Below are 27,770 nucleotides of genomic sequence, written 5' to 3' on the forward strand. Positions count from 1 at the left end.
AGTGAGTGAAGGGGCGGTCTCACTGTGCCTGCGCCGAATACTGAACGGCGCGAGATTTCCCCAGCACAGAGAGCCGGCAGGAGGAGGTGAACGCTGCCTGGCCCTGTCAGGTGTAGCAGGGCGTTCCCAGAGGTGGGAGAACAGAGCCTCTAGGAGCAGGGGCAACGCCCCCCATGCTCTTAGAGGCTAATTAGCATATTATAAAAGTTATATTTCTGGAGTAACGGGGGCATAGATAAAAGTAGGAATAGACTAGTTAGGTTTTGCTGACATTAGAACATCGCCCCCTTAACAGTAACATCCACAGCTGCCTCCCCTTTGACTGTGACCTCCACAGCGGCCGCCCCCTTATAAGTGACCCCTACAGTACCCAATCTCCTTAACAGTGATTTCCACAATAACCCACCCCCTTAACAGTGATCTCCACAGCAGCTGCTCCTTTAATAGTGACCTCCACAGTACCCCACCCCCTTAACAGTAACCTCCACAGGGTCCGCCCCTTTAACAGTGACCTCCACAGCGGCCAGCCATTTATTTGTGACCTCCACAGCACCCCGTCTTGTCAACAATAACCCATCTCTTAACTGTGACCAGCACCATTCCCTGCCCCCTTAACAGAGATCTCCACAGCGGCCGCCCCTTTAACAGTGACCTCCACAGCAACCACCCCTTTATTAGTGACCTCCACAGTACACCATCTCCTTTTTTGGGAATATCTCAGGAACGGTACGTGCTAGAGAGCTGTGACGCCCCACATGTCCCTTATCAGCCAATAGAAGCTCGCAGGTCTTTAATCTCCACATACACACAGATTTACACCAGGTTTCCATAACAACCCAGCCATTTTTCTTCACTGCTGTAGGTCAGCTTTAAAAGGGCAGGGCTCAGTGAATGACACTGTTAAGGGAGCGGAGTGCTGTGGAGGTGACAGTTCAGGGGGCAGATAGGGTGACCATTCAACCCCAACAAAGGACCCACTAAGCCATACCCTCAACCTGGTTCGGCCACGCCCCTCCCACTCAGCAGCCGAAAGGGATGGAAAAAAATTAAGGTAAAAATCAACTATTGTTATAGACAGGGGTGGGAGGTAGTGTGACTTTCTCCCTGAAGCTCACGCTCAGACAGCAAAGTGCTGCTGTCTGAGAGTGAGCTGTTCAAATGGACATTTCTGCATGAGATATTCCCCAAAAATGCATTAGCCAATAGAAGCCTGGTCACATGACCCTTATCAGCCAATAGAAGCTCGCAGGCCCTTAGTCTCCACATACACACTGTTTTACACCAGGTTTCCACAACAACCCAGCCATTTTTCTTCACTGCTGTAGGTCAGCTTTAAAGGGGCAGGGCTCAGTGAATGACACTGTTAAGGGAGCGGAGTGCTGTGGAGGTGACAGTTCAGGGGGCAGATAGGGTGACCATTCAACCCCAACAAAGGACCCACTAAGCCATACCCTCAACCTGGTTCGGCCACGCCCCTCCCACTCAGCAGCCGAAAGGGATGGAAAAAAATTAAGGTAAAAATCAACTATTGTTATAGACAGGGGTGGGAGGTAGTGTGACTTTCTCCCTGAAGCTCACGCTCAGACAGCAAAGTGCTGCTGTCTGAGAGTGAGCTGTTCAAATGGACATTTCTGCATGAGATATTCCCCAAAAATGCATTAGCCAATAGAAGCCTGGTCACATGACCCTTATCAGCCAATAGAAGCTCGCAGGCCCTTAGTCTCCACATACACACTGTTTTACACCAGGTTTCCACAACAACCCAGCCATTTTTCTTCACTGCTGTAGGTCAGCTTTAAAGGGGCAGGGCGCTGTGGATGACACTGTTATAGTGGATACTGTCGATATCTTTTAATGACATACACAAACATTAAATTAAATAGATGAAATATACCCATGCAAAGCCGGGTACTTCTGCTAGTATATACACTGCTCAAAAAAATAAAGGAAACACAAAAATAACACATCCTAGATCTGAATTAATTAAATATTCTTCTGAAATACTTTGTTCTTTACATAGTTGAATGTGCTGACAACAAAATCACACAAAAATTAAAAAATGGAAATCAAATTTTTCAACCCATGGAGGTCTGGATTTGGAGTCACACTCAAAATTAAAGTGGAAAAACACACTACAGGCTGATCCAACTTTGATGTAATGTCCTTAAAACAAGTCAAAATGAGGCTCAGTAGTGTGTGTGGCCTCCACGTGCCTGTATGACCTCCCTACAACGCCTGTGCATGATCCTGATGAGGTGGCGGACGGTCTCCTGAGGGATCTCCTCCCAGACCTGGACTAAAGCATCTGCCAACTCCTGGACAGTCTGTGGTGCAACGTGACGTTGGTGGATAGAGCGAGACATGATGTCCCAGAAGTGCTCAATTGGATTCAGGTCTGGGGAACGGGCGGGCCAGTCCATAGCATCAATGCCTTTGTCTTGCAGGAACTGCTGACACACTCCAGCCACATGAGGTCTAACATTGTCTTGCATTAGGAGGAACCCAGGGCCAACCGCACCAGCATATGGTCTCACAAGGGGTCTGAGGATCTCATCTCGGTACCTAATGGCAGTCAGGCTACCTCTGGCGAGCACATGGAGGGCTGTGCGGCCCTCTAAAGAAATGCCACCCCACACCATTACTGACCCAATGCCAAACCGGTCATGCTGGAGGATGTTGCAGGCAGCAGAACGTTCTCCACGGCGTCTCAAGACTCTGTCACGTCTGTTACATGTGCTCAGTGTGAACCTGCTTTCATCTGTAAAGAGCACAGGACGCCAGTGGCGAATTTGCCAATCTTGGTGTTCTCTGGCAAATGCCAAACGTCCTGCACGGTGTTGGGCTGTAAGCACAACCCCCACCTGTGGACGTCGGGCCCTCATATCACCCTCATGGAGTCTGTTTCTGACCGTTTGAGCAGACACATGCACATTTGTGGCCTGCTGGAGGTCATTTTGCAGGGCTCTGGCAGTGCTCCTCCTGTTCCTCCTTGCACAAAGGCGGAGGTAGCAGTCCTGCTGCTGGGTTGTTGCCCTCCTACGGCCTCCTCCACGTCTCCTGATGTACTGGCCTGTCTACTGGTAGCGCCTCCATGCTCTGGACACTACGCTGACAGACACAGCAAACCTTCTTGCCACAGCTCGCATTGATTTGCCATTCTGGATAAGCTGCACTACCTGAGCCACTTGTGTGGGTTGTAGACTCCGTCTCATGCTACCACTAGAGTGAAAGCACCGCCAGCATTCAAAAGTGACCAAAACATCAGCCAGGAAGCATAGGAACTGAGAAGTGGTCTGTGATCACCACCTGCAGAACCACTCCTTTATTGGGGGTGTCTTGCTAATTGCCTATAATTTCCACCTGTTGTCTATCCCATTTGCACAACAGCATGTGAAATTGATTGTCACTCAGTGTTGCTTCCTAAGTGGACAGTTTGATTTCACAGACGTGTGATTGACTTGGAGTTACATTGTGTTGTTTAAGTGTTCCCTTTATTTTTTTGAGCAGTGTATATATACCAATAGATATTATGTTTTTTGGGAGGATGGTGTTCACCAGATGGAAAAATTGTGATAGGCGGTCATTACATATGCAACAATACCTAATATGTCTATTTTTTTATTTTTATTATTATTATTATTATTATTGTAAATGTAAAAGGACACTTTTTTACTTGAAACTTTTTTTTTTATAAAACATTTTTTTCAATTTTATTACACAGAAGAAAATCAGAACGTCGCATGGTTCTTTCTTACAATTATGCCAAATAATCACCACAGTTTTTTTCTCCTGGTAATCATTAGGTGGTGGAGTGCTGATAGTTGAATTCCTTCTAAATGAAGACAAAAGTGGCCCGGTGATTTCCCAGATGTATTCATTGCAAATGCTGCTCCAGACAGAAGGAAGAGAACGGACACCATCTGAATATACCAAGCTCCTTACAAAAACAGGCTTCAGGGACATTAAAGTCAAAGCAGCTGGAAAGATGTATGAAGCAATACTGGGAAGAAAGTAGATACAAGTGTCATTATCTTACGAAACTGACTACAGTTTATTACAAATGAGTCGTTTATTGTGTTAATGCTGCATCAATATCAGAAGTAATGTTATTTTATTCTTCCATGTTATCCTTTTTAAGGCCTCCTGCACACGACCGTTTTTTTCCCCGTTTACTGGCCGTTTTTTGCGTTCCGTATACGGTCCGTATACGAAACCATTCATTTCAATGGTTCCGCAAAAAAAAACGGAATGTACTCCATATGCATTCCGTTTCCGTATTTCCGTTTTTCCGTTCCGTTTAAAGATAGAACATGTCCTATTATTGCCCGCAAATCACGTTCCGTGGCTCCATTCAAGTCAATGGGTCCGCAAAAAAATGGAACACATACGGATATGCATCCGTATGTCTTCCGTTTCCGTTCCGTTTTTTGCGGAACCATCTATTGAAAATGTTATGCCCAGCCCAATTTTATCTATGTAATTACTGTATACTGTATATGCCATAAGGAAAAACGGAACGGAAAAACGGAACAGAAACGGAAACACAACGGAAACAAAAAACGGAGCAACGGATCCGTGAAAATCGGACTGCAAAACACTGAAAAAGCCATACGGTCGTGTGCAGGGGGCATAAGACTGAAAATGTCTTAAAATTAACTGATGTGTTTTAAGCTAGATTTCTTCATGTCTAAAAAAAAAATCTATTAAATGTCACCAGTGTTTGAAATTGTACATAACTATTCAGCTAGAGATTAGATGGATAGAGTAAATTTGCTTGCTGAAATTTGTCATTCCTTGAGTTCAAAGGCAGCGCACACAAAGGGTTAATGTCTTGCTCCTGGGAATGAACACCCACTAGTCAGATGTGTTTTTTTTTCCAAGCAATGTTTTTTTTAGGGAGAGATTTATGAGCAGCTTTTGGACATATGGAAATATTTCAGTAAGCAAATGTATTCTTTCCTTATCGTCCTTCAAGCAGCACACCCAAAGGCATATACAAAGCAGTATTTAATCAAGGGTGGGTAGAAATTGCAATAAGCACTTGTCTGTCAAAGGCTGAATCACAAGCAGCAGATACATTGAGTTTGTAGTGTTATGTAAAGGGGCATAAAGACCATGTAGCGGCCCTGCAGATTTGATCCAATGAAAAAAACTTTTTTTGCCCAAAAGCAGTGGCGTACCGCCCATAGAGGCAGACCACGCCACTGCTATGGGGCCCGCGGCACTGGGGGGCCCGTAGCGCAGAGAAGGCCCCGCCCACACTATTTGGCTCCGCCCACTCATGACCTGCAGCCGGCTATGCGGCTGCTTTTCTCCAGCCCCAATTCATCTTCCGCAATCGCCGCCAAGCCGCCCCCCCCCCATTTGACCTGATCCTGACCTGATCCTGACAGTCTGCTGACGCAGAATCAGGATCAAGCCAGCCTGCATGTATCGCTCGAGCCGCTGGCCAATCAGCACAAAGCAATTCTGTTGAGGCAGCTGCTGATTGGCCAGTGGCGCAAGGGGCGGGAGAATCGGCTCGAACTTCGCCGTCGCTAGGGTGCATAAGCTAAGGTGATGAAGAGGAAGATTCTGAAGCACCGACTGTGTCCCTGGCTGGCTGGCCTGAAGTAAGTCACTCAGACTCAGAAGTTGAACAAGTACCGTTCGTTCGTCCTGCCGTGTCACTGCCGGCTGCACTCCCTGCAGCAGTGCCTGGCCCGGCCGACTCTGACTATGACTATATTATATATTATGCTGCCTGAGGCCTGTGTTAGTTTACAAATCTCTGGGGGGCAGGGTGATATCTGTTACTTCTTTACAATGTGCCCCCCTTGCCTGTCACTGCAGGGAGCTCCGCCAATATGCTGCATGTAGTACGCCATTACCCATGTGGAGAGTTCATGTATTAACTGTGCTCTTCAGATGAAACCCTAGGCTCTAGTATTATATGACCAGATGGTCATATAATACTAGAGCCTAGGGTTTCATCTGAAGAGCACAGTTAATACATGAACTCTCCACATGGGTAATGGCGTACTACATGCAGCATATTGGCGGAGCTCCCTGCAGTGACAGGCAAGGGGGGCACATTGTAAAGAAGTAACAGATACCCGCAGACCAACAAATCCTTATATGATGTCCCGCCTTTCCTCCTACTCTTTCCTGTATGAGCCCCCCCCCCTGAATCCTCTATGAGCCCCCCTAATGCCCCCATTACCCCAAAATGTTCAGGTTCGGGGAAGAGTAGGAAGAAAGCACACTGTCCTCTATGAGCCTCTTCCCCCCCGAGTCCTCTATGAGCCCCTCAACCCCTAATGCCCCCCAAAATGCCAGGGGGGAGAGGAGTAGAAGGAAAGCACACTGTCCTGAGCATTTTGGGGGGCATTAAGGGTTTGGGAGGATCATAGTGGACAGTGTGCTCTCCTACTCCTTCCCCCCAGGCATTTTGGGGGGCACTAGGGATTCTTTAATGGGGGTGTGGCATGGGAGGAGCCAGGACAGGAGGTGGGACGGGCCAGGGGTGGATAGTGGGTGGGGTTAGGGGGCCCAATTCAGATGCTTGCTATGGGGCCCAGTGATTTCTATGTACGCCCCTGCCCAAAAGGCTGCAGTGGACTGAATTGAGTATATTGTAACTCCATCTGGTAATTGGAGTTCTTGAGATTGAAAAGCAAACTTAGGCTACTTTCACACCAGGGTTAACTGCCTGAATAGAACGCTTAAAATACACTTTATTAGGGATATCAAAAAAGATGTGGCTACCCGCCAAAAAGATAACACACATCAGGCTACAGCATGGAAGAGTGGCTCACATTCCTATATGTATCTGATGCAGCCGTCCTCTCCCATGCCATAAAGAAAATAGTCCATCCAGTTGGAGAAATATAGCAACCTGTTTTACTCCAATGAGCCTGGAACACCATAAAAAGTGCTGCACATTCCCCAAAATAGCTGTTTTGTATCGTACTGAAATACCGGCTAAAGAGACACACTGTGATTTTGTAACAGTGCGTCCCTGCAGCACTAAATAGAAGACAGCAAGTCGTGAGAGCTGATTATTTTCAGGGGAAGTGCCTAGTGTTTTATGCACTAATTCCCTACACAGCCCTTATAGTCCCCCATGCTGGAAGACACTGTCTTCTATTGTATTTTAATCCCTGCCTACTATCGGGCTGGCTCGACACGTTTCTATGTCACCACCGACAGTGTGACATGTCATCAGGAGCATAGGATAATTCTCATAGGTGGGTGAATGCCATATACACTCGGCATATTTGACCACCTAATATTAGTGTTGAGCGCGAATATTTGAATTACGAATATTTATCGCAAATATCGCAACATCGAGAATTCGCGAATATTTCGAATATAGTGCTATATATTTGTATTTAGAATATTCGTCATTTTTTTTTACTCGATAAATCGACCCGGTAATGATCACGTAATATGCAAATATTACGCGATCAATACAGGTGTGGGTCAAAAAGGAATATATAGCACTATAGAAGATAGTGCTATATATTGTTTTTTTTTTAATATTCGCCATTTTTTCTGAAGTTATGATTCCTCCCTGCTTAAGTTGCTTGTCAAGCACTATATCGAATATAGTGCCATATATTCGTTTTTTAGAATATTCGTCATTATGATATGAGTGTTTGACAAGCAACTTAAGCAGGGAGGAATCATAACTTCAGATGGAAAAAAATGACGAATATTCTAAAAAACAAATATATAGCACTATCTTCTATAGTACTATATATTCGCATATTACGCGACCATTACCTTGCCGATTTTTAGAGTAAAAAAATGTAGAATATAACGAATATTCGAATTCACGAATATTCGACGAATATTCTACAAAATGTATGTGAAATTTTGAGAATTCGAATATGACCGCTCATCACTAACTATTATCACAGGGAGAATGCTGCACGCCAGTATTGGTGCGTGTGCAGCATAGAAGTTAGCCTCCGCCTCTATTTCGGTCGTAGCGAGGCCGCCGAAAGACGCGGCAGCGGAGATAGTACTGGATGAAATAGTAAGTCCATCGTCTCATCGCTGCCTCTTCTTACATTGCTAAAGGCACCAGAGGGAAATTAACCATTTATAGGCAATATGTTAGCTGCATTTTCAGGGGCAATTCTTGAATAATACGCCGCTGTATAAGGCAATACTGGGGAGATAAGTTCTGGGACAAAAAGTCTATACACAGTGACACCTCTAGTTTAATAAACATATAAACAGCATTGCCCATAACAACAACGGCCATAACCAATAATTTTTTTGGGGGGGAGGATAAAATCCCTGGTGTGTGTCATCATATATTTCAAATAAATATTATAGATGCCAACTCAATATGGGCACCATTATAAAAATATGAGGGGGCATCAACACCATTGGTTCTGGGAGAAAACAGAATGACTATATGTGATAGGAGACAGAGACCTATTCTCCCTATAAATACTATAGTTGAATGAAATCATTGAGACCAAAAGGTTTAACCATCTGTAGTGTAAAGGTCCACTGAGCCTCTTTCTGCAATAGGAGGTTGTCAATGTCACCTCCTCGTGGCGATCCCCACACGTGTTCTATCCCTTGAAAGGTCACACATTCCTTTACTCCTGGGTGGAATTCCATGACATGTCGGGAAATTGGGGTATCGTCCTAATTTCTTATGCTCAATAGATGCTCTCCAATCCATCTCCTAAATTCTCTTTTGGTCTTGCCTACATACTGTTTCTGACAGATGCAAGTGGCCACATAGACCACCTCTATTGTTTTACAATTAATAAAGGACCTGATGTTCTCTCTGCTAAACCTTCTATAGATCTTTTCCCTTCCGAGGGCTGGCACATAAGTTGCTTATGGGCTGTAGGGGAATGGAATCTCCCTACAGGATCTGCTTCTTTTTGCTCTGAGGTGTTCACTCCTCAGCAGTCAGACATTAACTCAAGAATCTCTCTCCTAGAGAGGAAGGGTGGAGCCAACCCTGACTAGCTTCATTGGACCTCCCACTCCCTATACACCTATACAACCTTATGGGATTTTCAGTAAATGCACATAATACATAAAATACTATGATATCAACACTTTCAGTGCTTTGCAGTGTATTTCAGGACACTGCTCAGGCATAGTGTCCTTTTAACATCCAGTAAATTAAGCTTCTCTAGTGCAGCTGATTGAGGATTCTGATAGAAAGCAGGCAAATTAATTTCTTGATTAACATTAATGTCAGATGAGTACTTGGGTAGAAAATAAGGCATAGTCCTTAAAGGGGTTACCCAAGACTATAAAATGCTCCCCCCATTTGCTGGGCTCCTCACAATGATTATACTTACCTGGCTCCCCACTCCCTGCGCTGCTCTTTGTCCCCGCACCGCTGTTGCTGCTTATCCTTGTGCACGGATGGAAACATCCAGTGTCGGGGGGAGCAGCCAATGGCAGGCAGTGATGGGGACGAGCCTCCCTAGCATCGCGGGTGACACTAGGGAGGCTCTTCCTGTCTCCGTCTACCATAAGCTCCATCCATGAGAGAACTAGCAACCATGAAATGCACACTTAGAGTGTTATGTTTTAACCATAACTGGAAATCTTCCTGTAAAAACTTAAAAACTTCAGAAAGATCAGAATTCTATACATTTCTTATTACACCAGACCTTGACATTTTTCCAAATTCTACTATACGCTTTATTAGTTGCGGGCTTACTGCCAGCAATGTTTCCACCACCACATCTGTCAAGCACTTCTTCAGTCTTGAATCATGTTAATATCCAATAATTAAGTTAAATAAGTTGTAGCAAGTGAGGTAGCCACAAGGGCACAATAGCTATGGCTGAGACGCTCTCTCATCTGATTTTCTAGAGTATTCAGGATAGGAGGAAATGGAGGAAAAACTTCCTTCCCAACTGAAAGACAGGTCATCTATTCTCTCTGGGTGATCTGCTGAATTCAGGGAGCAGAACCTCTTGAACTTGGTATTGGATTCTATAGTCATAACATCTAATCGGGGGGTACTAAATCTGCATACAATTTGTTTGAAAATGCAGTTGTTGAGAGCCCACTCTCCTTGCTTCAAGTGTGAGCAGCTTAACAGATCCAAATCTGTTTGATATTCCTCTCTACCCAAGTCATAATTTGACTGTATTGACTGTTCCATGGAGCAGAGTGAGTCCTGCCCAGTTTGTTGATGTAGCACATGGCAGAGATATTATCTGTTTGCTCCACCACTGACTGGTTCTTGGGTATGCTCTGAGTCAAGAAGAGCTAGATATATTGCTTCTAGCTCTCTGATATAGAACAAGAGATTTTTATCTTGTGGCGACCACCTCCCCTGAACCCAAAGATTGTGTAAGTTTGCTTCCAATCCGTGGCGAGACATCCATTGTCAGAGTTACCAGTTTGGTCAGAAGTAATTTGCCCCATGCAATATTTCTTTCACATAGCTACCAAGACAGGTCTTCCCAAGCTTCTGGCTTAATCTAACTAGGCGAACCAGAGTCAATTGATGCCAGTTTTATCCTGTAAGGATGCTGGTTTGCAATGTGCAAATGTGCTCTAATGCCCATGCTCTAGCATCTATAGATGAAGACAGACTCCTTAAAACTCTCATAGTGGTGTTGACTGGTATTTGGTGATGGTACCTGGGAGACCTCAAATCCACCTTGATTTCCTGGATCTGCTACTGTAAGAGCTTGAGCAACAGGTTTTTGGAATCCAAATGGAAACCTAGAAATATGAGACATAGTGACGTATTAGTATTGACTAGTGTTGATGGAGCACCAAAGTGTTCGGGTGCTAGGGTGCTCTGGCCAAACACATTAGGATGCTGAGTATAATGGAAGTCAATGGGAGAACCCGAGCATTAAACCAGGCACCCCCTGCTCTGAAGAGGGAAGGGTGCCTGGTTCATAGGAAAAGGTCAGAAATTGATGAAAACACCACCGAAATTGTTCGGGAACAGCATGGGGAGGATGTCTCGATGCATCTTGGACTCCCAGGTCGCTGCTGAGAACCATGTTGTCCGAGGCAGACGGGCTCAGATAATTTTGTACAAAGTGATTTGCCAAATATCTCTAACTGGCTGCTATAGCATTTGCAATATTGCGGTGCTATGGGATGTGCTGACTGACCCCCTTTTTTTACTTATGTTGTCCGAGTAGTACACCACTTTTTTAGACTGACAATAATACGCACAAAACTCGGAAAAAAATATAAATTTTAGAGGAAAAATTGTTAAGAAACATTCTTTCCTGTATATTTACTTGTGTAAAAAGTGCAAGTGCTGCCAAAAATTACGAGGAAGAGGGACTCCGATACAACCTGTATATCACATAATAGAGGGCCTCATTCACATTGTGGTACAATAGTTCAGGTAGTGGGACTCCTACACTCATTAAGCCTATGCACTAAGTGAAAGGGCTGCCAAAAATTACAAGTAACCGGCACACCAAAACACCCTTTGTTACACATAAAGGAGGGCATCATACACACCCTTGAAAAAATATGATTGATGGCCTGCTGGTGACCCTCAAAAACATTTGGAGCAAGGGCCTGCTGATCTGATCATCTAAAACATTAGGGGGCGAGGGCCTGCTGCCACATTGGTGACTCTAGATAACCTCTGGACGACTCCGTCACGGCGACGACCCATTCAGACGTCTGCCCTATAAACTTTTGATGTTCTTTTCTGCGCCTACCATGGTGATCACGGGTAATGGGGAATCAGGGTTCAAAGCCAGAGAGGGAGCCTGAGAAAGGGTTACCACATCCAAGGGAGGTCAATGGCTGAAATCTGATTGGCTGTTGTTGCCTTGCCCCTTTTATTCCTAATTGTGAACCACCCAGAGAGGGTAGGTCAAGTTGTTAAAGCACAACCGTCCAAGAAAGGCAGCAGGCGTGCGGCAATTACCCACTCCCGACTCAGGGAGGTAGGGATGATAAATAACAATATAGTACTCTTAAGAGGCCCTGTTATTGGAATGAGTATACTTTCCGTTAACAAGGATCTATTGGAGGGCAAGTCTGGTGCCAACAGCCAACTTGCTCCCAGCCTCCACAACGTTCACCCAGTGTGCCATCATGGTGAGGATTTTGTTGACCAGACTCTTGGCTACTGAGACTGGACTTGTAGGTGAGGGTCTGCTACCGCTTTCTTGACTCTAGATAACTTCTAGGCGATCGCACGTCCCCGTGACGGTGACGATCCATTTGGATGTCTGCCCTCTCAACTTTGTTTTTCAACAAGGACCTTCTGGTATAGCACCGTTTTGCTTGTCCTCTCCACCAGAGGAATGAGAGATGAGAAGTTCTCTTTGTGGCAAGGGTCAAGAAGGGTAAACAACCAGTAATCCATGTTGTCTAAAATGCATATAACGTGTGGGTCGTGGGAAAGGCAGCCTAACATGAAATCAGCCATTTCTGCCAGAATACCAACAGGCAAGAAGGTGAGCTGACCCTGTAAAATATTGTAGGTGAGGGCCTGCAGGTGAGCTGACCCTGTAAAACATTATATGCGAGGGTCTGCAAGTGAGCTGACCCTGTAAAACATTATATGTAAGGGCCAGCAGGTGAGCTGACCCTGTAAAAGATTGTAGACCCTGTAAAACATTATATGCGAGTGCCTGCAGGTGAGCTGACCCTGTAAAACATTATATGTGAGGGCCTGCAGTTGAGCTGACCCTGTAAAACATTATATGCGAGGGCATATATGTGAGGGCATTATATGCGACGAATAAGCATGTTGAGGAGGATGAGAAAAGGAAGATTTAACCATATACCTGTTTTTGTGGTGGAAGGGTTGCATGGGAATACAGTGTATTGGGTACATTAAACAGCACATTTAAACTTCCTTTGTTTATCTGCTTTCCTCTGGTGGAGTTGAGAAGTCTGGGGCAATCCAGGCCTTGTTCATTTTTATAAAAGTCAACCTGTCAGTATTTTCAGTTGACAGGCGGATACTCTTATCTGTTATAATGCCACCATCAGCACTAAATACCCTCTCAGACAAAACGCTGGCGGCAGGGCAGGCCAGCACCTCCAAGGCGTAGAGCGCCAGTTCGTGCTACATGTCCAGCTTGGACACCCAGTAATTGTAAGGCACTGAGGGATCACTGAGGACGCTGACACGGTCTGCTACGTACTCCTTCACCATCTTCCAAAACTTTTCCCTCCTTGTGACACTAGGCTGCACATCAGGGTGAGGGTTCTGGCGGGGTGTCATGAAACTGTCCCAGGCCTTGAAAAGTGTTGCCCTGCCTCTGTTGGAACTGCTGTGTGTTACCCTTGTCTCCCCTCCTCGGTTGCCCAAGGAAGTACGGACATTGCCGCCAGCGTTGTCAGATGGAAATTTTTGGAGCAAGTTTTCAACAAGGAGCTTCAGGTATTGCACCGTTTTGCTCGTCCTCTCCACCTGAGGAATGAGAGATGAGAAGTTCTCTAAGTTCTCTGTATTGGGGGCCGAGAAGGGTGAACACCCAGTAATTCGTGTTGTCTAAAATGTGTATAACGCGCGGATCACAGGAAAGGAAGCCAAACATGAAGTCAGCTATGTGTGTCAGAATACCAACAGGCAAGACTTCTCTGTGGTCATCAGGAGGATCACTCGCAATCTCCTCATCCTCTTTCTCCTCTTCTGCCCACCCATGATGAACAGATGGAATTAAACTTCCATGGGTACTACCCTCTGTAGCGGAGGCAACCGTCTCCTGCTCCTCCTCCTCCTCAACGTCCAATTCGTGCTGAGAAGATGGACGAAGGGTGCTCTGGCTATCACCCTGTGTAATGTCTTCTTCTCCCATTTCCACCTCTTCCACATGCAAAGCGTCGGCCTTAATTTTGAGCAGCGAGCGTTTGAGTAGACACAGAAGTGGGATGGTTACGCTGATAATAGCGTTATCGCTGCTCACCATCTGTGTTGATTCCTCAAAGTTTCCCATAGGTCAGACATCCAAGCCCACTGCTCGCTTCTGATTGGCGGAAGCTGACTGAAAAGGCTATAACCATGTTGCAGCTGGTATTCCACTACTGCCCTCTACTGCTCACAAAGCCTGGCCAACATGTGGAACTTGGAGTTCCAGCGCGTGCTCACGTCCCACAACAGCCGGTGAGCTGGCAAGTTAAAGCGCTGCTGCAGCAGCGTTGACAGACCGTCTGAAGCTGTCCATGAATTGCGGAAATTTGCACACACGCAGCGCACCTTCACCAATAGCTCAGGGGGGTAGGTTTTGAGATGTGTCTGAGCTTGCCAAGCTCCAAAGCCGCCACCAAGTTACGGCCATTATCACACACAACCATGCCTGGTTGTAGGTTGAGTGGCGAGAGCCACAGCTCAGTCTGGTCTCTTTTCCCCTGCAATAGCTTTGCGGCGGTGTGCTGTTTGTCCTCTAAGCATATTAGCTTCAGCATAGCCTGTTGACGCTTCCTCACTGCAGTGCTACACTGCTTCCAGCTACCGGCTGATGACTAACTGGTGCTGCACACAGATAATTTGGAGGTGGAAGTGGAGGAGGAGGCGGAGGAGGAGAAGTGGGGGTTGGAGCCACTAACAATGGTGCTGGCAGAAACCTTGATGGAATTAGGGCCCGCAATCCTCGACGTCGGTAGCACCTGTGCCATCCCAGGGTACGACTCGCTCCCAGCCTCCACAATGTTCACCCAGTGTGCCGTCAGGGAAATGTAGTGTCCCTGGCCAAATGCACTTGTCCATGTGTCCGTGGTTAAGTGGACCTTCCCAGTAACTGCGTTGGTCAGGGAACGTGTGACGTTTCGGCACACATGTTGGTGTAAGGCGGGCATGGCACACCTTGAAAAATAGTGGCGGCTGGGGACAGAGTACCACAGGACGGCTGCCGACATCAGGCTTCAGAAGGCCTCAGTGTCCACAAGCCTAAATAGCAACATTTCCAGGGCCAGTCATTTTGAAAGGTGCACATTTAGTGCTATGGCCTGTGGGTGGGCGGCTGGGTATTTGCACTTGCATTCAAATGCCTGGGGTAATGACATTTGGATGCTGCGCTGGGACAGGGAAGTGGATGTGGTTGCTGATGGTGCTTGCGAAGGTCCAGGTGCAGGTCAGGAGGCATCCTCGCCTGTGCCTTCGAAAGGCAATTGGCCAGCACGTACCATAGGGGAAGAGGAGGCAGTGGTGTGACTCGCAATCACAGATTATGGACCCAGGCATTCGTCCCACTTATTACGGTGCTTGGATGCCATGTGGTGGATCATGCTGGTGGTGGTGAGGTTGCTAGTGTTCACACCCCAGCTCATTTTGGTGTGGCACAGGTTGCAAACTACTATTCTTTTGTCGTCCGCATTTTCCTCAAAAAAGCTCCATACTGTGAAGCACCTACCCCTTGGCAAGGGGGTGCTCGGTGGAACAGTTGTGGGCCTCTTTGGTGTGGCCCACCTTCCCCCTTTTGCCACCCCACTGCCTCTTTCAGCCTGTTGAGGTGCTGTAGATCCTCCCCCCTCTGTACTGCGGTCCTCGCTCGGCTTTCAGCCTTCCCAGGTTGGGTCAGTGACCTCATCGTCCACCATTTCCTCTTCCACTTCCTCTCTGATCATCCTCTTGATTTGTTGACCTAACCACAACCTCAGTGATTGACAACTGTGTCTCATTCTCTTCCTCAACCTCTCGAGACAGTAATTGCCGTTGACTCATTGGCAACTGTGTCTCATCATCATCCACCTCATTAAATACTAATTATCGTTCCCCACTGTCATGTTCCTGTGAATGCTCAAGAGCTTGGGAATCAGGGCACAAGATCTCATGTCCCTCATCAAGCATGCTTGGCAAGAGGGCAAAATCTAGTAATGGCGATGAAAAGAGCTCCTCGGAAATTCCGAGTGTGGGATCGCTTGTTTGGCCAGACTCTCCATGGTGGGAGGAAGGAGGATCAGGGAGAGGATTCTGCTGACCAGACTCTTGACTACTGAGACTGGACTTGGTGGAAGACAGGGTGGTGCTTAACTGACTGGACGCATTATCTGCTGCAATCCATCCAACCACCTGGTCGCATTGGTCTGACTTCAAGAGTTTTGTCCTGTGACGCCCTGCAAACTGGGACATGAAGCTAGGTATCGTGGATGATTGTTTTTCTTGTGCTCTGGCAGCAGGCACAGTTTCAACGCGCCCAGGGCCACGGCCTCTGTGTGAACCATCAGCATCACGGCCACTTCCCCGTCCCTTACTGCTCGCCTTCTTCATATCAAATGTTATATGCTTGTTATACACTGCGTGCAGAATTATTAGGCAAATGAGTATTTTGACCACATCATCCTCTTTATGCATGTTGTCTTACTCCAAGCTGTATAGGCTCGAAAGCCTACTACCAATTAAGCATATTAGGTGATGTGCATCTCTGTAATGAGAAGGGGTGTGGTCTAATGACATCAACACCCTATATTAGGTGTGCATAATTATTAGGCAACTTCCTTTCCTTTGGCAAAATGGGTCAAAAGAAGGACTTGACAGGCTCAGAAAAGTCAAAAATAGTGAGATATCTTGCAGAGGGATGCAGCACTCTTAAAATTGCAAAGCTTCTGAAGCGTGATCATCGAACAATCAAGTGTTTCATTCAAAATAGTCAACAGGGTCGCAAGAAGCGTGTGGAAAAACCAAGGCGCAAAATAACTGCCCATGAACTGAGAAAAGTCAAGCGTGCAGCTGCCAAGATGCCACTTGCCACCAGTTTGGCCATATTTCAGAGCTGCAACATCACTGGAGTGCCCAAAAGCACAAGGTGTGCAATACTCAGAGACATGGCCAAGGTAAGAAAGGCTGAAAGACGACCACCACTGAACAAGACACACAAGCTGAAACGTCAAGACTGGGCCAAGAAATATCTCAAGACTGATTTTTCTAAAGTTTTATGGACTGATGAAATGAGAGTGAGTCTTGATGGGCCAGATGGATGGGCCCGTGGCTGGATTGGTAAAGGGCAGAGAGCTCCAGTCCGACTCAGACGCCAGAAAGGTGGAGGTGGAGTACTGGTTTGGGATGGTATCATCAAAGATGAGCTTGTGGGGCCTTTTCGGGTTGAGGATGGAGTCAAGCTCAACTCCCAGTCCTACTGCCAGTTTCTGGAAGACAACTTCTTCAAGCAGTGGTACAGGAAGAAGTCTGCATCCTTCAAGAAAAACATGATTTTCATGCAGGACAATGCTCCATCACACGCGTCCAAGTACTCCACAACCAAGAAAGGGTATAAAAGAAGAAAATCCAATGACATGGCCTCCTTGTTCACCTGATCTGAACCCCATTGAGAACCTGTGGTCCATCATCAAATGTGAGATTTACAAGGAGGGAAAACAGTACACCTCTCTGAACAGTGTCTGGGAGGCTGTGGTTGCTGCTGCACGCAATGTTGATGGTGAACAGATCAAAACACTGACAGAATCCATGGATGGCAGGCTTTTGAGCGTCCTTGCAAAGAAAGGTGGCTATATTGGTCACTGATTTGTTTTTGTTTTGTTTTTGAATGTCAGAAATGTATATTTGTGAATGTTGGGATGTTATATTGGTTTCACTGGTAAAAATAAATAATTGAAATGGGTATATATTTGTTTTTTGTTAAGTTGCCTAATAATTATGCACAGTAATAGTCACCTGCACACACAGATATCCCCCTAAAATAGCTAAAACTAAAAACAAACTAAAAACTACTTCCAAAAATATTCAGCTTTGATATTAATGAGTTTTTTGGGTTCATTGAGAACATGGTTGTTGTTCAATAATAAAATTAATCCTCAAAAATACAACTTGCCTAATAATTCTGCACTCCCTGTATGTTATATGTGGCACAGATGTCACAGTTCACAGCAAGTATATGGAAAAAGTATGGAAAAGTATGGAAAAAGGAAAATATAGTAATTTTCACATATTTATCCTATCTCCTGCCCTGACAAACAGAAGGTATTGGACAGATGTCACAAATCACTGCAAACACCCTCTATAGAAAAAGTATTGAAAATAAAGGAAAAAATATAGTACTTTTCACTTATTTTTCTCCAATTTCTGGCCGTGACACACAGAAGGTATTCAACAGATGTTACAAGTCACTGCAGACACCCTCTATAGAAAAAGTATTGAAAAAAAAAAAATTGGTACTGTAGCTATAAAATACTGCCAGCCTGCCACCACACACAATAGTCCTTAAAAGGACTTTTGGGTCTTTGAAACGTTTTTCTACTAAATAGATTGCGATCACACTCCCTAAACTCTCTATCCCTTCCGAAGCGCAGCTCTCCCTGACTACAAATGAGCCGAACATGCGTCATCGGGTGTTATCTAGCACCCGATGACATGTTCTGGCCAGCCAATCCCTGTAATGCCTGTAGCCAACATGGCTATTGGCATTACATTGAGGGCAGTACTTACCTGCACGTTTTTTCGGCTGCATAGCAGCCGCCAAACGTGCAGGGAGGAGACTCGGCAAACATTGCAACATCAGTGGCATGGTGTCATAGATCCCATAAATCAGTACGTAAACACCACACACCAAAATATAATTTAAATACTTTATTTGTATGGAAAAATTAGGCCACGGTGTTCAGTATGTTACCATCACTAAATAATACCATTCAATTAACTTCATAACTGAATAACTTAGAATAATAATAAATCATATAGTCCACTTAACCACCTCCGGACCGCTGTACGCACAGACGCGTCCTGGAGGTGGTTGATTCATTCCAAGTGGACGCGCCGGCGCGTCCTCTCGCGAGACGCGAGATTTCCTGTGAACGCGCGCACACAGGCGCGCGCGTTCACAGGATCGGAAGGTAAGCGAGTGGATCTCCAGCCTGCCAGCGGCGATCGTTCGCTGGCAGGCTGGAGATGTGATTTTTTTAACCCCTAACAGGTATATTAGACGCTGTTTTGATAACAGCGTCTAATATACCTGCTACCTGGTCCTCTGGTGGTCCCCTTTGTTTGGATCGACCACCAGAGGACACAGGTAGCTCAGTAATATGTTGCACCAAGCACCACTACACTACACCCCCCCCTGTCACTTATTAACCCCTTATTCACCCTTGATCACCCTTGATCACCCCTGATCACCCCATATAGACTCCCTGATCACCCCCCTGTCATTGATTACCCCCCTGTCATTGATTACCCCCCTGTAAAGCTCTATTCAGACGTCCGCATGATTTTTACGGATCCACTGATAGATGGATCGGAACCGCAAAACGCATACGGACGTCTGAATGGAGCCTTACAGGGGCGTGATCAATGACTGTGGTGATCACCCCATATAGACTCCCTGATCACCCCCCCTGTCATTGATCACCCCCCTGTCATTGATCACCCAATGTCATTGATTACCCCCCTGTAAAGCTCCATTCAGATGTCCGCATGATTTTTACGTATCCACTGATAGATGGATCGGATCCGCAAAACGCATACGGACGTCTGAATGGAGCCTTACAGGGGCGTGATCAATGACTGTGGTGATCACCCCATATAGACTCCCTGATCACCCCCTTGTCATTGATTACCCCCCTGTAAAGCTCCATTCAGACTTCCGCATGATTTTTACGGATCCACTGATAGATGGATCGGATCCGCAAAACGCATACGGACGTCTGAATGGAGCCTTACAGGGGCGTGATCAATGACTGTGGTGATCACCCCATATAGACTCCCTGATCACCCCCCTGTCATTGATTACCCCCCTGTCATTGATCACCCCCCTGTAAAGCTCCATTCAGACGTCCGCATGATTTTTACGGATCCACTGATAGATGGATCGGATCCGCAAAACGCATATGGACGTCTGAATGGAGCCTTACAGGGGCGTGATCAATGACTGTGGTGATCACCCCATATAGACTCCCTGATCACCCCCCTGTCATTGATTACCCCCCTGTCATTGATCACCCCCCTGTAAAGCTCCATTCAGATGTCCGCATGATTTTTACGGATCCACTGATAGATGGATCGGATCCGCAAAACGCATACGGACGTCTGAATGGAGCCTTACAGGGACGTGATCAATGACTGTGGTGATCACGCCATATAGACTCCCTGATCACCCCCCCTGTCATTGATTACCCCCCTGTCATTGATCACCCCCCTGTAAAGCTCCATTCAGACGTCCGCATGATTTTTACGGATCCATTGATAGATGGATCGGATCCGCAAAACACATACAGGCGTCTCCCTGGAGCCTTCCAGGGGGGGTGATCACCCCATATAGACTCCCTGATCACCCCCCTGTCATTGATCACCCCCCCTGTCATTGATCACCCCCCCTGTCATTGATCACCCCCCCTGTCAGGCTGCATTCAGATGTCCGTATGATTTTTACGGATGGACGGATACATGGATCGGATCCGCAAAACACATACGGACATCTGAATGGAGCCTTATAGGGGGGTGATCAATGACAGGGGGGTGATCACCCCATATAGACTCCCTGATCACCCCCCTGTCATTGATCACCTTCCTGTCATTGATCACCCCCCTGTAAGGCTCCATTCAGACATTTTTTTTGGCCCAAGTTAGCGGAAATTATTTTTTTTTCTTACAAAGTCTCATATTCCACTAACTTGTGTCAAAAAATAAAATCTCACATGAACTCACCATACCCCTCACGGAATCCAAATGCGTAAAATTTTTTAGAGATTTATATTCCAGACTTCTTCTCACGCTTTAGGGCCCCTAGAATGCCAGGGCAGTATAAATTCCCCACATGTGACCCCATTTCGGAAAGAAGACACCCCAAGGTATTCCGTGAGGGGCATATTGAGTCCATGAAAGATTGAAATTTTTGTCCCAAGTTAGCGGAAAGGGAGACTTTGTGAGAAAAAAAAAAATAAAATCAATTTCCGCTAACTTGTGCCAAAAAAAAAAAATTCTATGAACTCGCCATGCCCCTCATTGAATACCTTGGGGTGTCTTCTTTCCAAAATGGGGTCACATGTGGGGTATTTACACTGCCCTGGCATTCTAGGAGCCCTAAAGCGTGAGAAGAAGTCTGGGATCCAAATGTCTAAAAATGCCCTCATAAAAGGAATCTGGGCCCCTTTGCGCATCTAGGCTGCAAAAAAGTGTCACACATCTGGTATCGCCGTACTCAGGAGAAGTTGGGCAATGTGTTTTGGGGTGTCATTTTACATATACCCATGCTGGGTGAGATAAATATCTTGGTCAAATGCCAACTTTGTATAAAAAAATGGGAAAAGTTGTCTTTTGCCGAGATATTTCTCTCACCCAGCATGAGTATATGTAAAAAGACACCCCAAAACACATTGCCCAACTTCTCCTGAATACGGCGATACCACATGTGTGATACTTTTTTGCAGCCTAGGTGGGCAAAGGGGCCCACATTCCAAAGAGCACCTTTCGGATTTCACAGGTCATTTACCTACTTACCACACATTAGGGCCCCTGGAAAATGCCAGGGCAGTATAACTACCCCACAAGTGACCCCATTTTGGAAAGAAGACACCCCAAGGTATTCCGTGAGAGGCATGGCGAGTTCCTAGAATTTTATATTTTTTGTCACAAGTTAGCGGAAAATGATGATTTTTTTTTTTTTCTTACAAAGTCTCATATTCCACTAACTTGTGACAAAAAATAAAAACTTCCATGAACTCACTATGCCCATCACGAAATACCTGGGGGTGTCTTCTTTCCAAAATGGGGTCACTTGTGGGGTAGTTATACTGCCCTGGCATTCTAGGGGCCAAAATGTGTGGTAAGAAGTTTGAAATCAAAATGTGTAAAAAATGACCAGTGAAATCCGAAAGGTGCTCTTTGGAATATGGGCCCCTTTGCCCACCTAGGCTGCAAAAAAGTGTGTCACATGTGGTATCTCCGTACTCAGCAGAAGTTGGGAAATGTGTTTTGGGGTGTCATTTTACATATACCCATGCTGGGTGAGAGAAATATCTTGGCAAAAGACAACTTTTCCCATTTTTTTATACAAAGTTGGCATTTAACCAAGATATTTATCTCACGCAGCATGGGTATATGTAAAATGACACCCTAAAAAACATTCCCCAACTTCTCCTGAGTACGGCGATACCACATGTGTGGCACTTTTTTGCAGCCTAGGTGGGCAAAGGGGCCCATATTCCAAAGAGCACCTTTCGGATTTCACTGGTCATTTTTTACAGAATTTGATTTCAAACTCCTTACCACACATTTGGGCCCCTAGAATGCCAGGGCAGTATAACTACCCCACAAGTGACCCCATTTTGGAAAGAAGACACCCCAAGGTATTCGCTGATGGGCATAGTGAGTTCATGGAAGTTTTTATTTTTTGTCACAAGTTAGTGGAATATGAGACTTTGTAAGAAAAAAAAAAAAAAAAAATCATCATTTTCCACTAACTTGTGACAAAAAATAAAAAATTCTAGGAACTCGCCATGCCCCTCACGGAATACCTTGGGGTGTCTTCTTTCCAAAATGGGGTCACTTGTGGGGTAGTTATACTGCCCTGGCATTCTAGGGGCCCAAATGTGTGGTAAGGAGTTTGAAATCAAATTCTGTAAAAAATGACCTGTGAAATCCGAAAGGTACTCTTTGGAATGTGGGCCCCTTTGCCCACCTAAGCTGCAAAAAAGTGTCACACATCTGGTATCTCCGTATTCAGGAGAAGTTGGGGAATGTGTTTTGGGGTGTCATTTTACATATACCCATGCTGGGTGAGAGAAATATCTTGGCAAAAGACAACTTTTCCCATTTTTTTATACAAAGTTGTCTTTTGCCAAGATATTTCTCTCACCCAGCATGGGTATATGTAAAATGACACCCCAAAACACATTCCCCAACTTCTCCTGAGTACGGAGATACCACATGTGTGACACTTTTTTGCAGCCTAGGTGGGCAAAGGGGCCCACATTCCAAAGAGCACCTTTCGGATTTCACAGGGCATTTTTTACAGAATTTGATTTCAAACTCCTTACCACACATTTGGGCCCCTAGAATGCCAGGGCAGTATAACTACCCCACAAGTGACCCCATTTTGGAAAGAAGACACCCCAAGGTATTCGCTGATGGGCATAGTGAGTTCATGGAAGTTTTTATTTTTTGTCACAAGTTAGTGGAATATGAGACTTTGTAAGAAAAAAAAAAAAATCATCATTTTCCGCTAACTTGTGACAAAAAATAAAAAGTTCTATGAACTCACTATGCCCATCAGCGAATACCTTAGGGTGTCTAATTTCCGAAATGGGGTCATTTGTGGGGTGTTTGTACTGTCTGGGCATTGTAGAACCTCAGGAAACATGACAGGTGCTCAGAAAGTCAGAGCTGCTTCAAAAAGCGGAAATTCACATTTTTGTACCATAGTTTGTAAACGCTATAACTTTTACCCAAACCATTTTTTTTTTTACCCAAACATTTTTTTTTATCAAAGACATGTAGAACAATAAATTTAGAGCAAAATTTATATATGGATGTCGTTTTTTTTGCAAAATTTTACAACTGAATGTGAAAAATGTCATTTTTTTTGCAAAAAAATCGTTAAATTTCGATTAATAACAAAAAACGTAAAAATGTCAGCAGCAATGAAATACCACCAAATGAAAGCTCTATTAGTGAGAAGAAAAGGAGGTAAAATTCATTTGGGTGTTAAGTTGCATGACTGAGCAATAAACGGTGAAAGTAGTGTAGTGCAGAAGTGTAAAAAGTGGCCTGGTCTTTCAGGGTGTTTAAGCCATAGGGGCTGAGGTGGTTAAAAGTGACTATTTACCCCTAAACCGCCATATAGCAAAGCTAAATGGCACATACCGTACCGCAGCCTTTTTCAATCAAGTTCTGAAAACCAACTTTAAGTATGTCGAAACCAATTGAAGACAAAGAACATTTACTCTCGACGTAGAGACCTTCTGTGTAACCCTCTATCTCTATGTGCCTGTATGAGAGCTTGTCGTGCAATGCCATAAAATTCTCCATATTTTTATTGACCTTTATTCTTATTTTATTCATAAAAGACAGCTGTTTATATTTCCACTCCCAATTAAGGATGAATTCAGAGAATGCTAGCTTTGCCAAAGGCAATAAAGTTTGTACTTTGAAAAATGTCTCCCTCATCTCCTTTAAAAGAAGATGTGTGCTCAATTTACCTAGATCATCAGCTCCAATGTGAAAAATAACTAAATCTGGCTTGGGCCAGATCACCGAAAGAGAACAACAGAGCGAATACACTTCAATTAAGGCTACTTTCACATTAGCGTTTTTCTTTTCCAGCATAGAACTGATCAGTCATATCCCCATGCATTCTGAATGGAGAGCATTCCGTTCAGGATGCATCAGGATGTCTTCAGTTCAGTCATTTTGACTGATCAGGCAAAAGAGAAAACCGTAGCATGCTACGGTTTTATCTCCGGCATTTTTTTCCATAGGAATGTATTAGTGCTGGATCCGGCTTTCAAAATACCGGAATGCCGGATCCGTCCTTCCGGTCTGCGCATGCGCAGACCTTTAAAAATGAGAAGAAAAAAATACCAGATCCTGATCAGTCTGAAAAATGCCTGATCAGTCAGAAAAAATGACATCCGTTTGCATACAGTTTGCCTGATCAGGCAGTCAGTTCAGGCAACGAAACTGCCTGCCGGAATCAAACAACGCAAGTGTGAAAGTACCCTTATTTGAGTTTAAAAATGCCCCTCTGTTATGTTACCAAAACCCAAATTGTCAGAGGAAAATCTCATTCTTGAACATTCGGACGCGGAATCCACAAGTTCGTTTCCTATTTTCCAAATAATCTTTAAATCAGCAAAAGATTAGCACGATAAATCAGGTCTTACATAAATTTTGTATCTGTCGGACTTTCATCTACCTATTCTCTTTATATCCCGTGCCTTAGAAAGAATGTGCAGAAATTTTTTCCCCGTTGAAGTTCGATTGTTCTTTACATTTAGTCAAAATTAAATTAAATTGGAATTTAGTGAGTGGGGTATTGTCTATGTGTACGAATAAAGGGGCCATCAACAACTCCCCTGTTTTGCAACCAAGCTTCCATGGCTAATACTGGGCATAACTCCTTGAAATAAAATCTATTAAAATGACACCAAGTACCTTTTCCCAACTGGTCGGTCTTAGTTTTCTTAATGAGAATACTCATACTATCTTTATGGAATACTAAATCCTTTATAAGTAATGGCGCTGCCGATATTCTATTCACAGATGTAACTTCACTGATCCGCAGTGCACCAAAAATTAAATTAAATAAAAAAACGCTTTAAATAAAGAGACCTCATAAGAAGAACAAACCAATGGTAAGCAGTAAATGAAGTTTTTTAGATTCTCCAAAGAAAATGGTTTAGTTCTAATAGACTCTTGTTTAATTCTTTTGGAACCTTTTAATAATTGTTTGCATAAAAAAAATCTGAAAATGGGGTGATATTAAGTGTTTTTTGAAAAAATTAAATACCATATATTATTTTTTGTATATAGTCCCCTTTCTTAACTTCCTTTAATAATTTCTGAATGAAAAGCAATAAGTGCAAAGTATTGCCATCATGGCATTGATGTTGTTGGCCAAGCAAAAGTGCTGCCAATTAAGCCATGCAGCTGAATAAGCAGCCCAAGTTGTTGTCGCTAGCGAATTCTGTAAAAATCCTCTTAAATATCCAGTATCAAGTTGCATAGTTTTTCCGGACATGGAGTCCCATCCTTGTCTGCTTCTGGGACGATTCCTCTGAACACTGCGATGTTCTGCCGGGACAGAGAGTCGGCTATTAAATTATTCCTAACCTCAATATATTTGGCCTTCAACCAAATATTATTACGCAAACAGAGTAAGACTATTTGCCGCAATAATATTATCATTCAAAGATAAAATTCAAAGAACCTAAGACCGATTGTAATTGTTTAAGGGTAGTCTTTTTATGTCTAAGTAAATCATTTAACTTGGTTTTGATATCCTCAATTTTTTCCTCAGGAATTTTGAATTCCATATTTTCAGAATCCACAAAAATTCCCAGAAATGTTATACGTCTAGTCGGTTATACCGTTTTTTCCTCAGCTAAAGGAATATTTAGGTATTCCGCTATTTTCCTGAAAGTGTCCAATAGATTAATACAGTCCTCTGTACCCTTTTTTCCGATGAATAGGAAGTCATCAATATAGTGTATTATGTAACCCAAACTATAATGCTCTTCTACTAACCAGTGTAAAAACGTGGAAAACGCTTCAAAATAGAAGCAGGAAAGAGAAAACCCCATTGGTAAAGCCTTATCATAATAACATTTTCAGTTTAAATGGAAGCCTAAAGAATTATATCCACTAGGATTAATTGGGAGTAAACGAAAAGCAGACTTGATGTCTGTCTTGGACAAAAGTGCATTTCTCCCTGCTTTTCTTAATAATGATAAGGCCAAATCAAAGGAAGCGTAGTGTACAGAAATCAAATTTTTATCTATCAAATCGTTTAAAGAAGCATCTTTGGGGAATGATAAATTGTGTATTAGGCGATAACTGTTAGTCTCTTTTTTTGGAACTAGGCCGAGGGGAGATATTCAGAAATTTTTGAATGGTGGGTATAAAAAAGGACCCGCTACTCTATTTTCAGAGATTTCCTTATCAATTTTTTCCTGAATTATCTTTATATTAGCTTTAACAGATTTAGCATTATCAACAATTAAACATCCATAACCATCGCAACTAGGAACATAAAATCAGTTGGAAAAACCTTCAATTAGGAGTTGCGCCATCTGCCTATTTGGATAGTGCCTTAAGTAAGGTAAGATTCTTTGTAGCCTCAAAGGAGTCACCAGTTCGATTGGACTCCTTATTGGGGTATCCATGTTATTTAAAGCACTTGGAAACAGAGTGGTTCCCTGAACAAAAGCTGCATTCATGTTTATACTTGCAGTTTGTTTGCCAGCGGCAAACTGACTCATTATAGGCAAACCATATGCCGTTCCTAATGGGTTGTTGGCGAAAAAGATAATTTCTCTGTGGCAACATTAAGTTCAGCCACAATTGCAGCACGCCAGACCTGCAGGGTATAGCGAAGCGAGGTCACGGTTATGGGCAATCGAGGGTTGCTCACTGTATTGGAGAACCCTGGGCAGGCATGCGGCAGTGAAGGAGAGGTAGACACAGTTCCTCTGGGGCACACTCGGTATGTAGGGACCAGGCCTGATGGTGGATGAGGTGCCCTGGATGTTACAGGTATTTTGAGTGCCTGGGGCAAGGTCCCTGTTGGATTCGTGATGCCAGTGCCTGTAACGGTGGCACACCGATTTATAGTTGGAATAATTGAGGTACACAGGTGGTATAGTGAACCAAACGTTGCTTTACTTAACAGTCCAACTTTGTACATGCAGATGGTAACACAGTCCTTTAGATCACAGCTTTACAAGCAGGCTTACTCCACAAGATGGCAGGTATTAATTATGCAAGATACTCAGAGGGTAAATCCACAATGCACTCAGAATAAGGTTGTACCTTTCCTCAGAAATAGCGTACACTGTCCTTTCCTAGAACTCCTGTCTGGTTTCAATCCCAAGGCCCGGATGCCTAAATGGTGGCTTAAATCCTTGGTATATATATTTCTTCCTCTCGTATTAAATCCTTGCTTTGCTTCCTATATAGCATCTGCCCATCAGTGTTACTTATCTTTGCTGGTAAGATCCTGACTGTGGGTTTCTCCCAGGAGGTGCTGTCCTGCAACTGGGGTGTCTTCAGAGCTAACTAAGGCTCTCTTGATCCGCAGGTAGGCTAGGATCCCTATACTAGCCTCCTGGTAACAACTAGTAGCCTGGGCTGTCTAGCTGCATGTCAGGAGGAGGCCCTCAGCTTGTCTCTGGCTGGTGCCTTCTAA

The 27,770-nt window shown here is 44.5% G+C and overlaps 1 protein-coding gene across 2 annotated transcripts in view; it reads left to right on the forward strand.

Annotated features, from left to right (window-relative positions):
- Positions 1-4,165, forward strand: part of LOC120994865 (acetylserotonin O-methyltransferase-like) — a 178,729-nt gene extending 174,564 nt beyond the window's left edge. For both annotated transcript variants that reach the window (XM_040423732.1, XM_040423733.1), the window contains exon 8: positions 3,804-4,165. In XM_040423732.1, the coding sequence (XP_040279666.1) occupies positions 3,804-4,015 (212 nt within the window). In that variant the 3' untranslated portion in view covers positions 4,016-4,165. The remainder of the gene's footprint in view (positions 1-3,803) is intronic.
- Positions 4,166-27,770: the final 23,605 nt, after the last annotated feature.

The sequence above is a fragment of the Bufo bufo genome, chromosome 3 (assembly GCF_905171765.1).
Source record: "Bufo bufo chromosome 3, aBufBuf1.1, whole genome shotgun sequence".
NCBI lineage: Eukaryota > Metazoa > Chordata > Amphibia > Anura > Bufonidae > Bufo > Bufo bufo.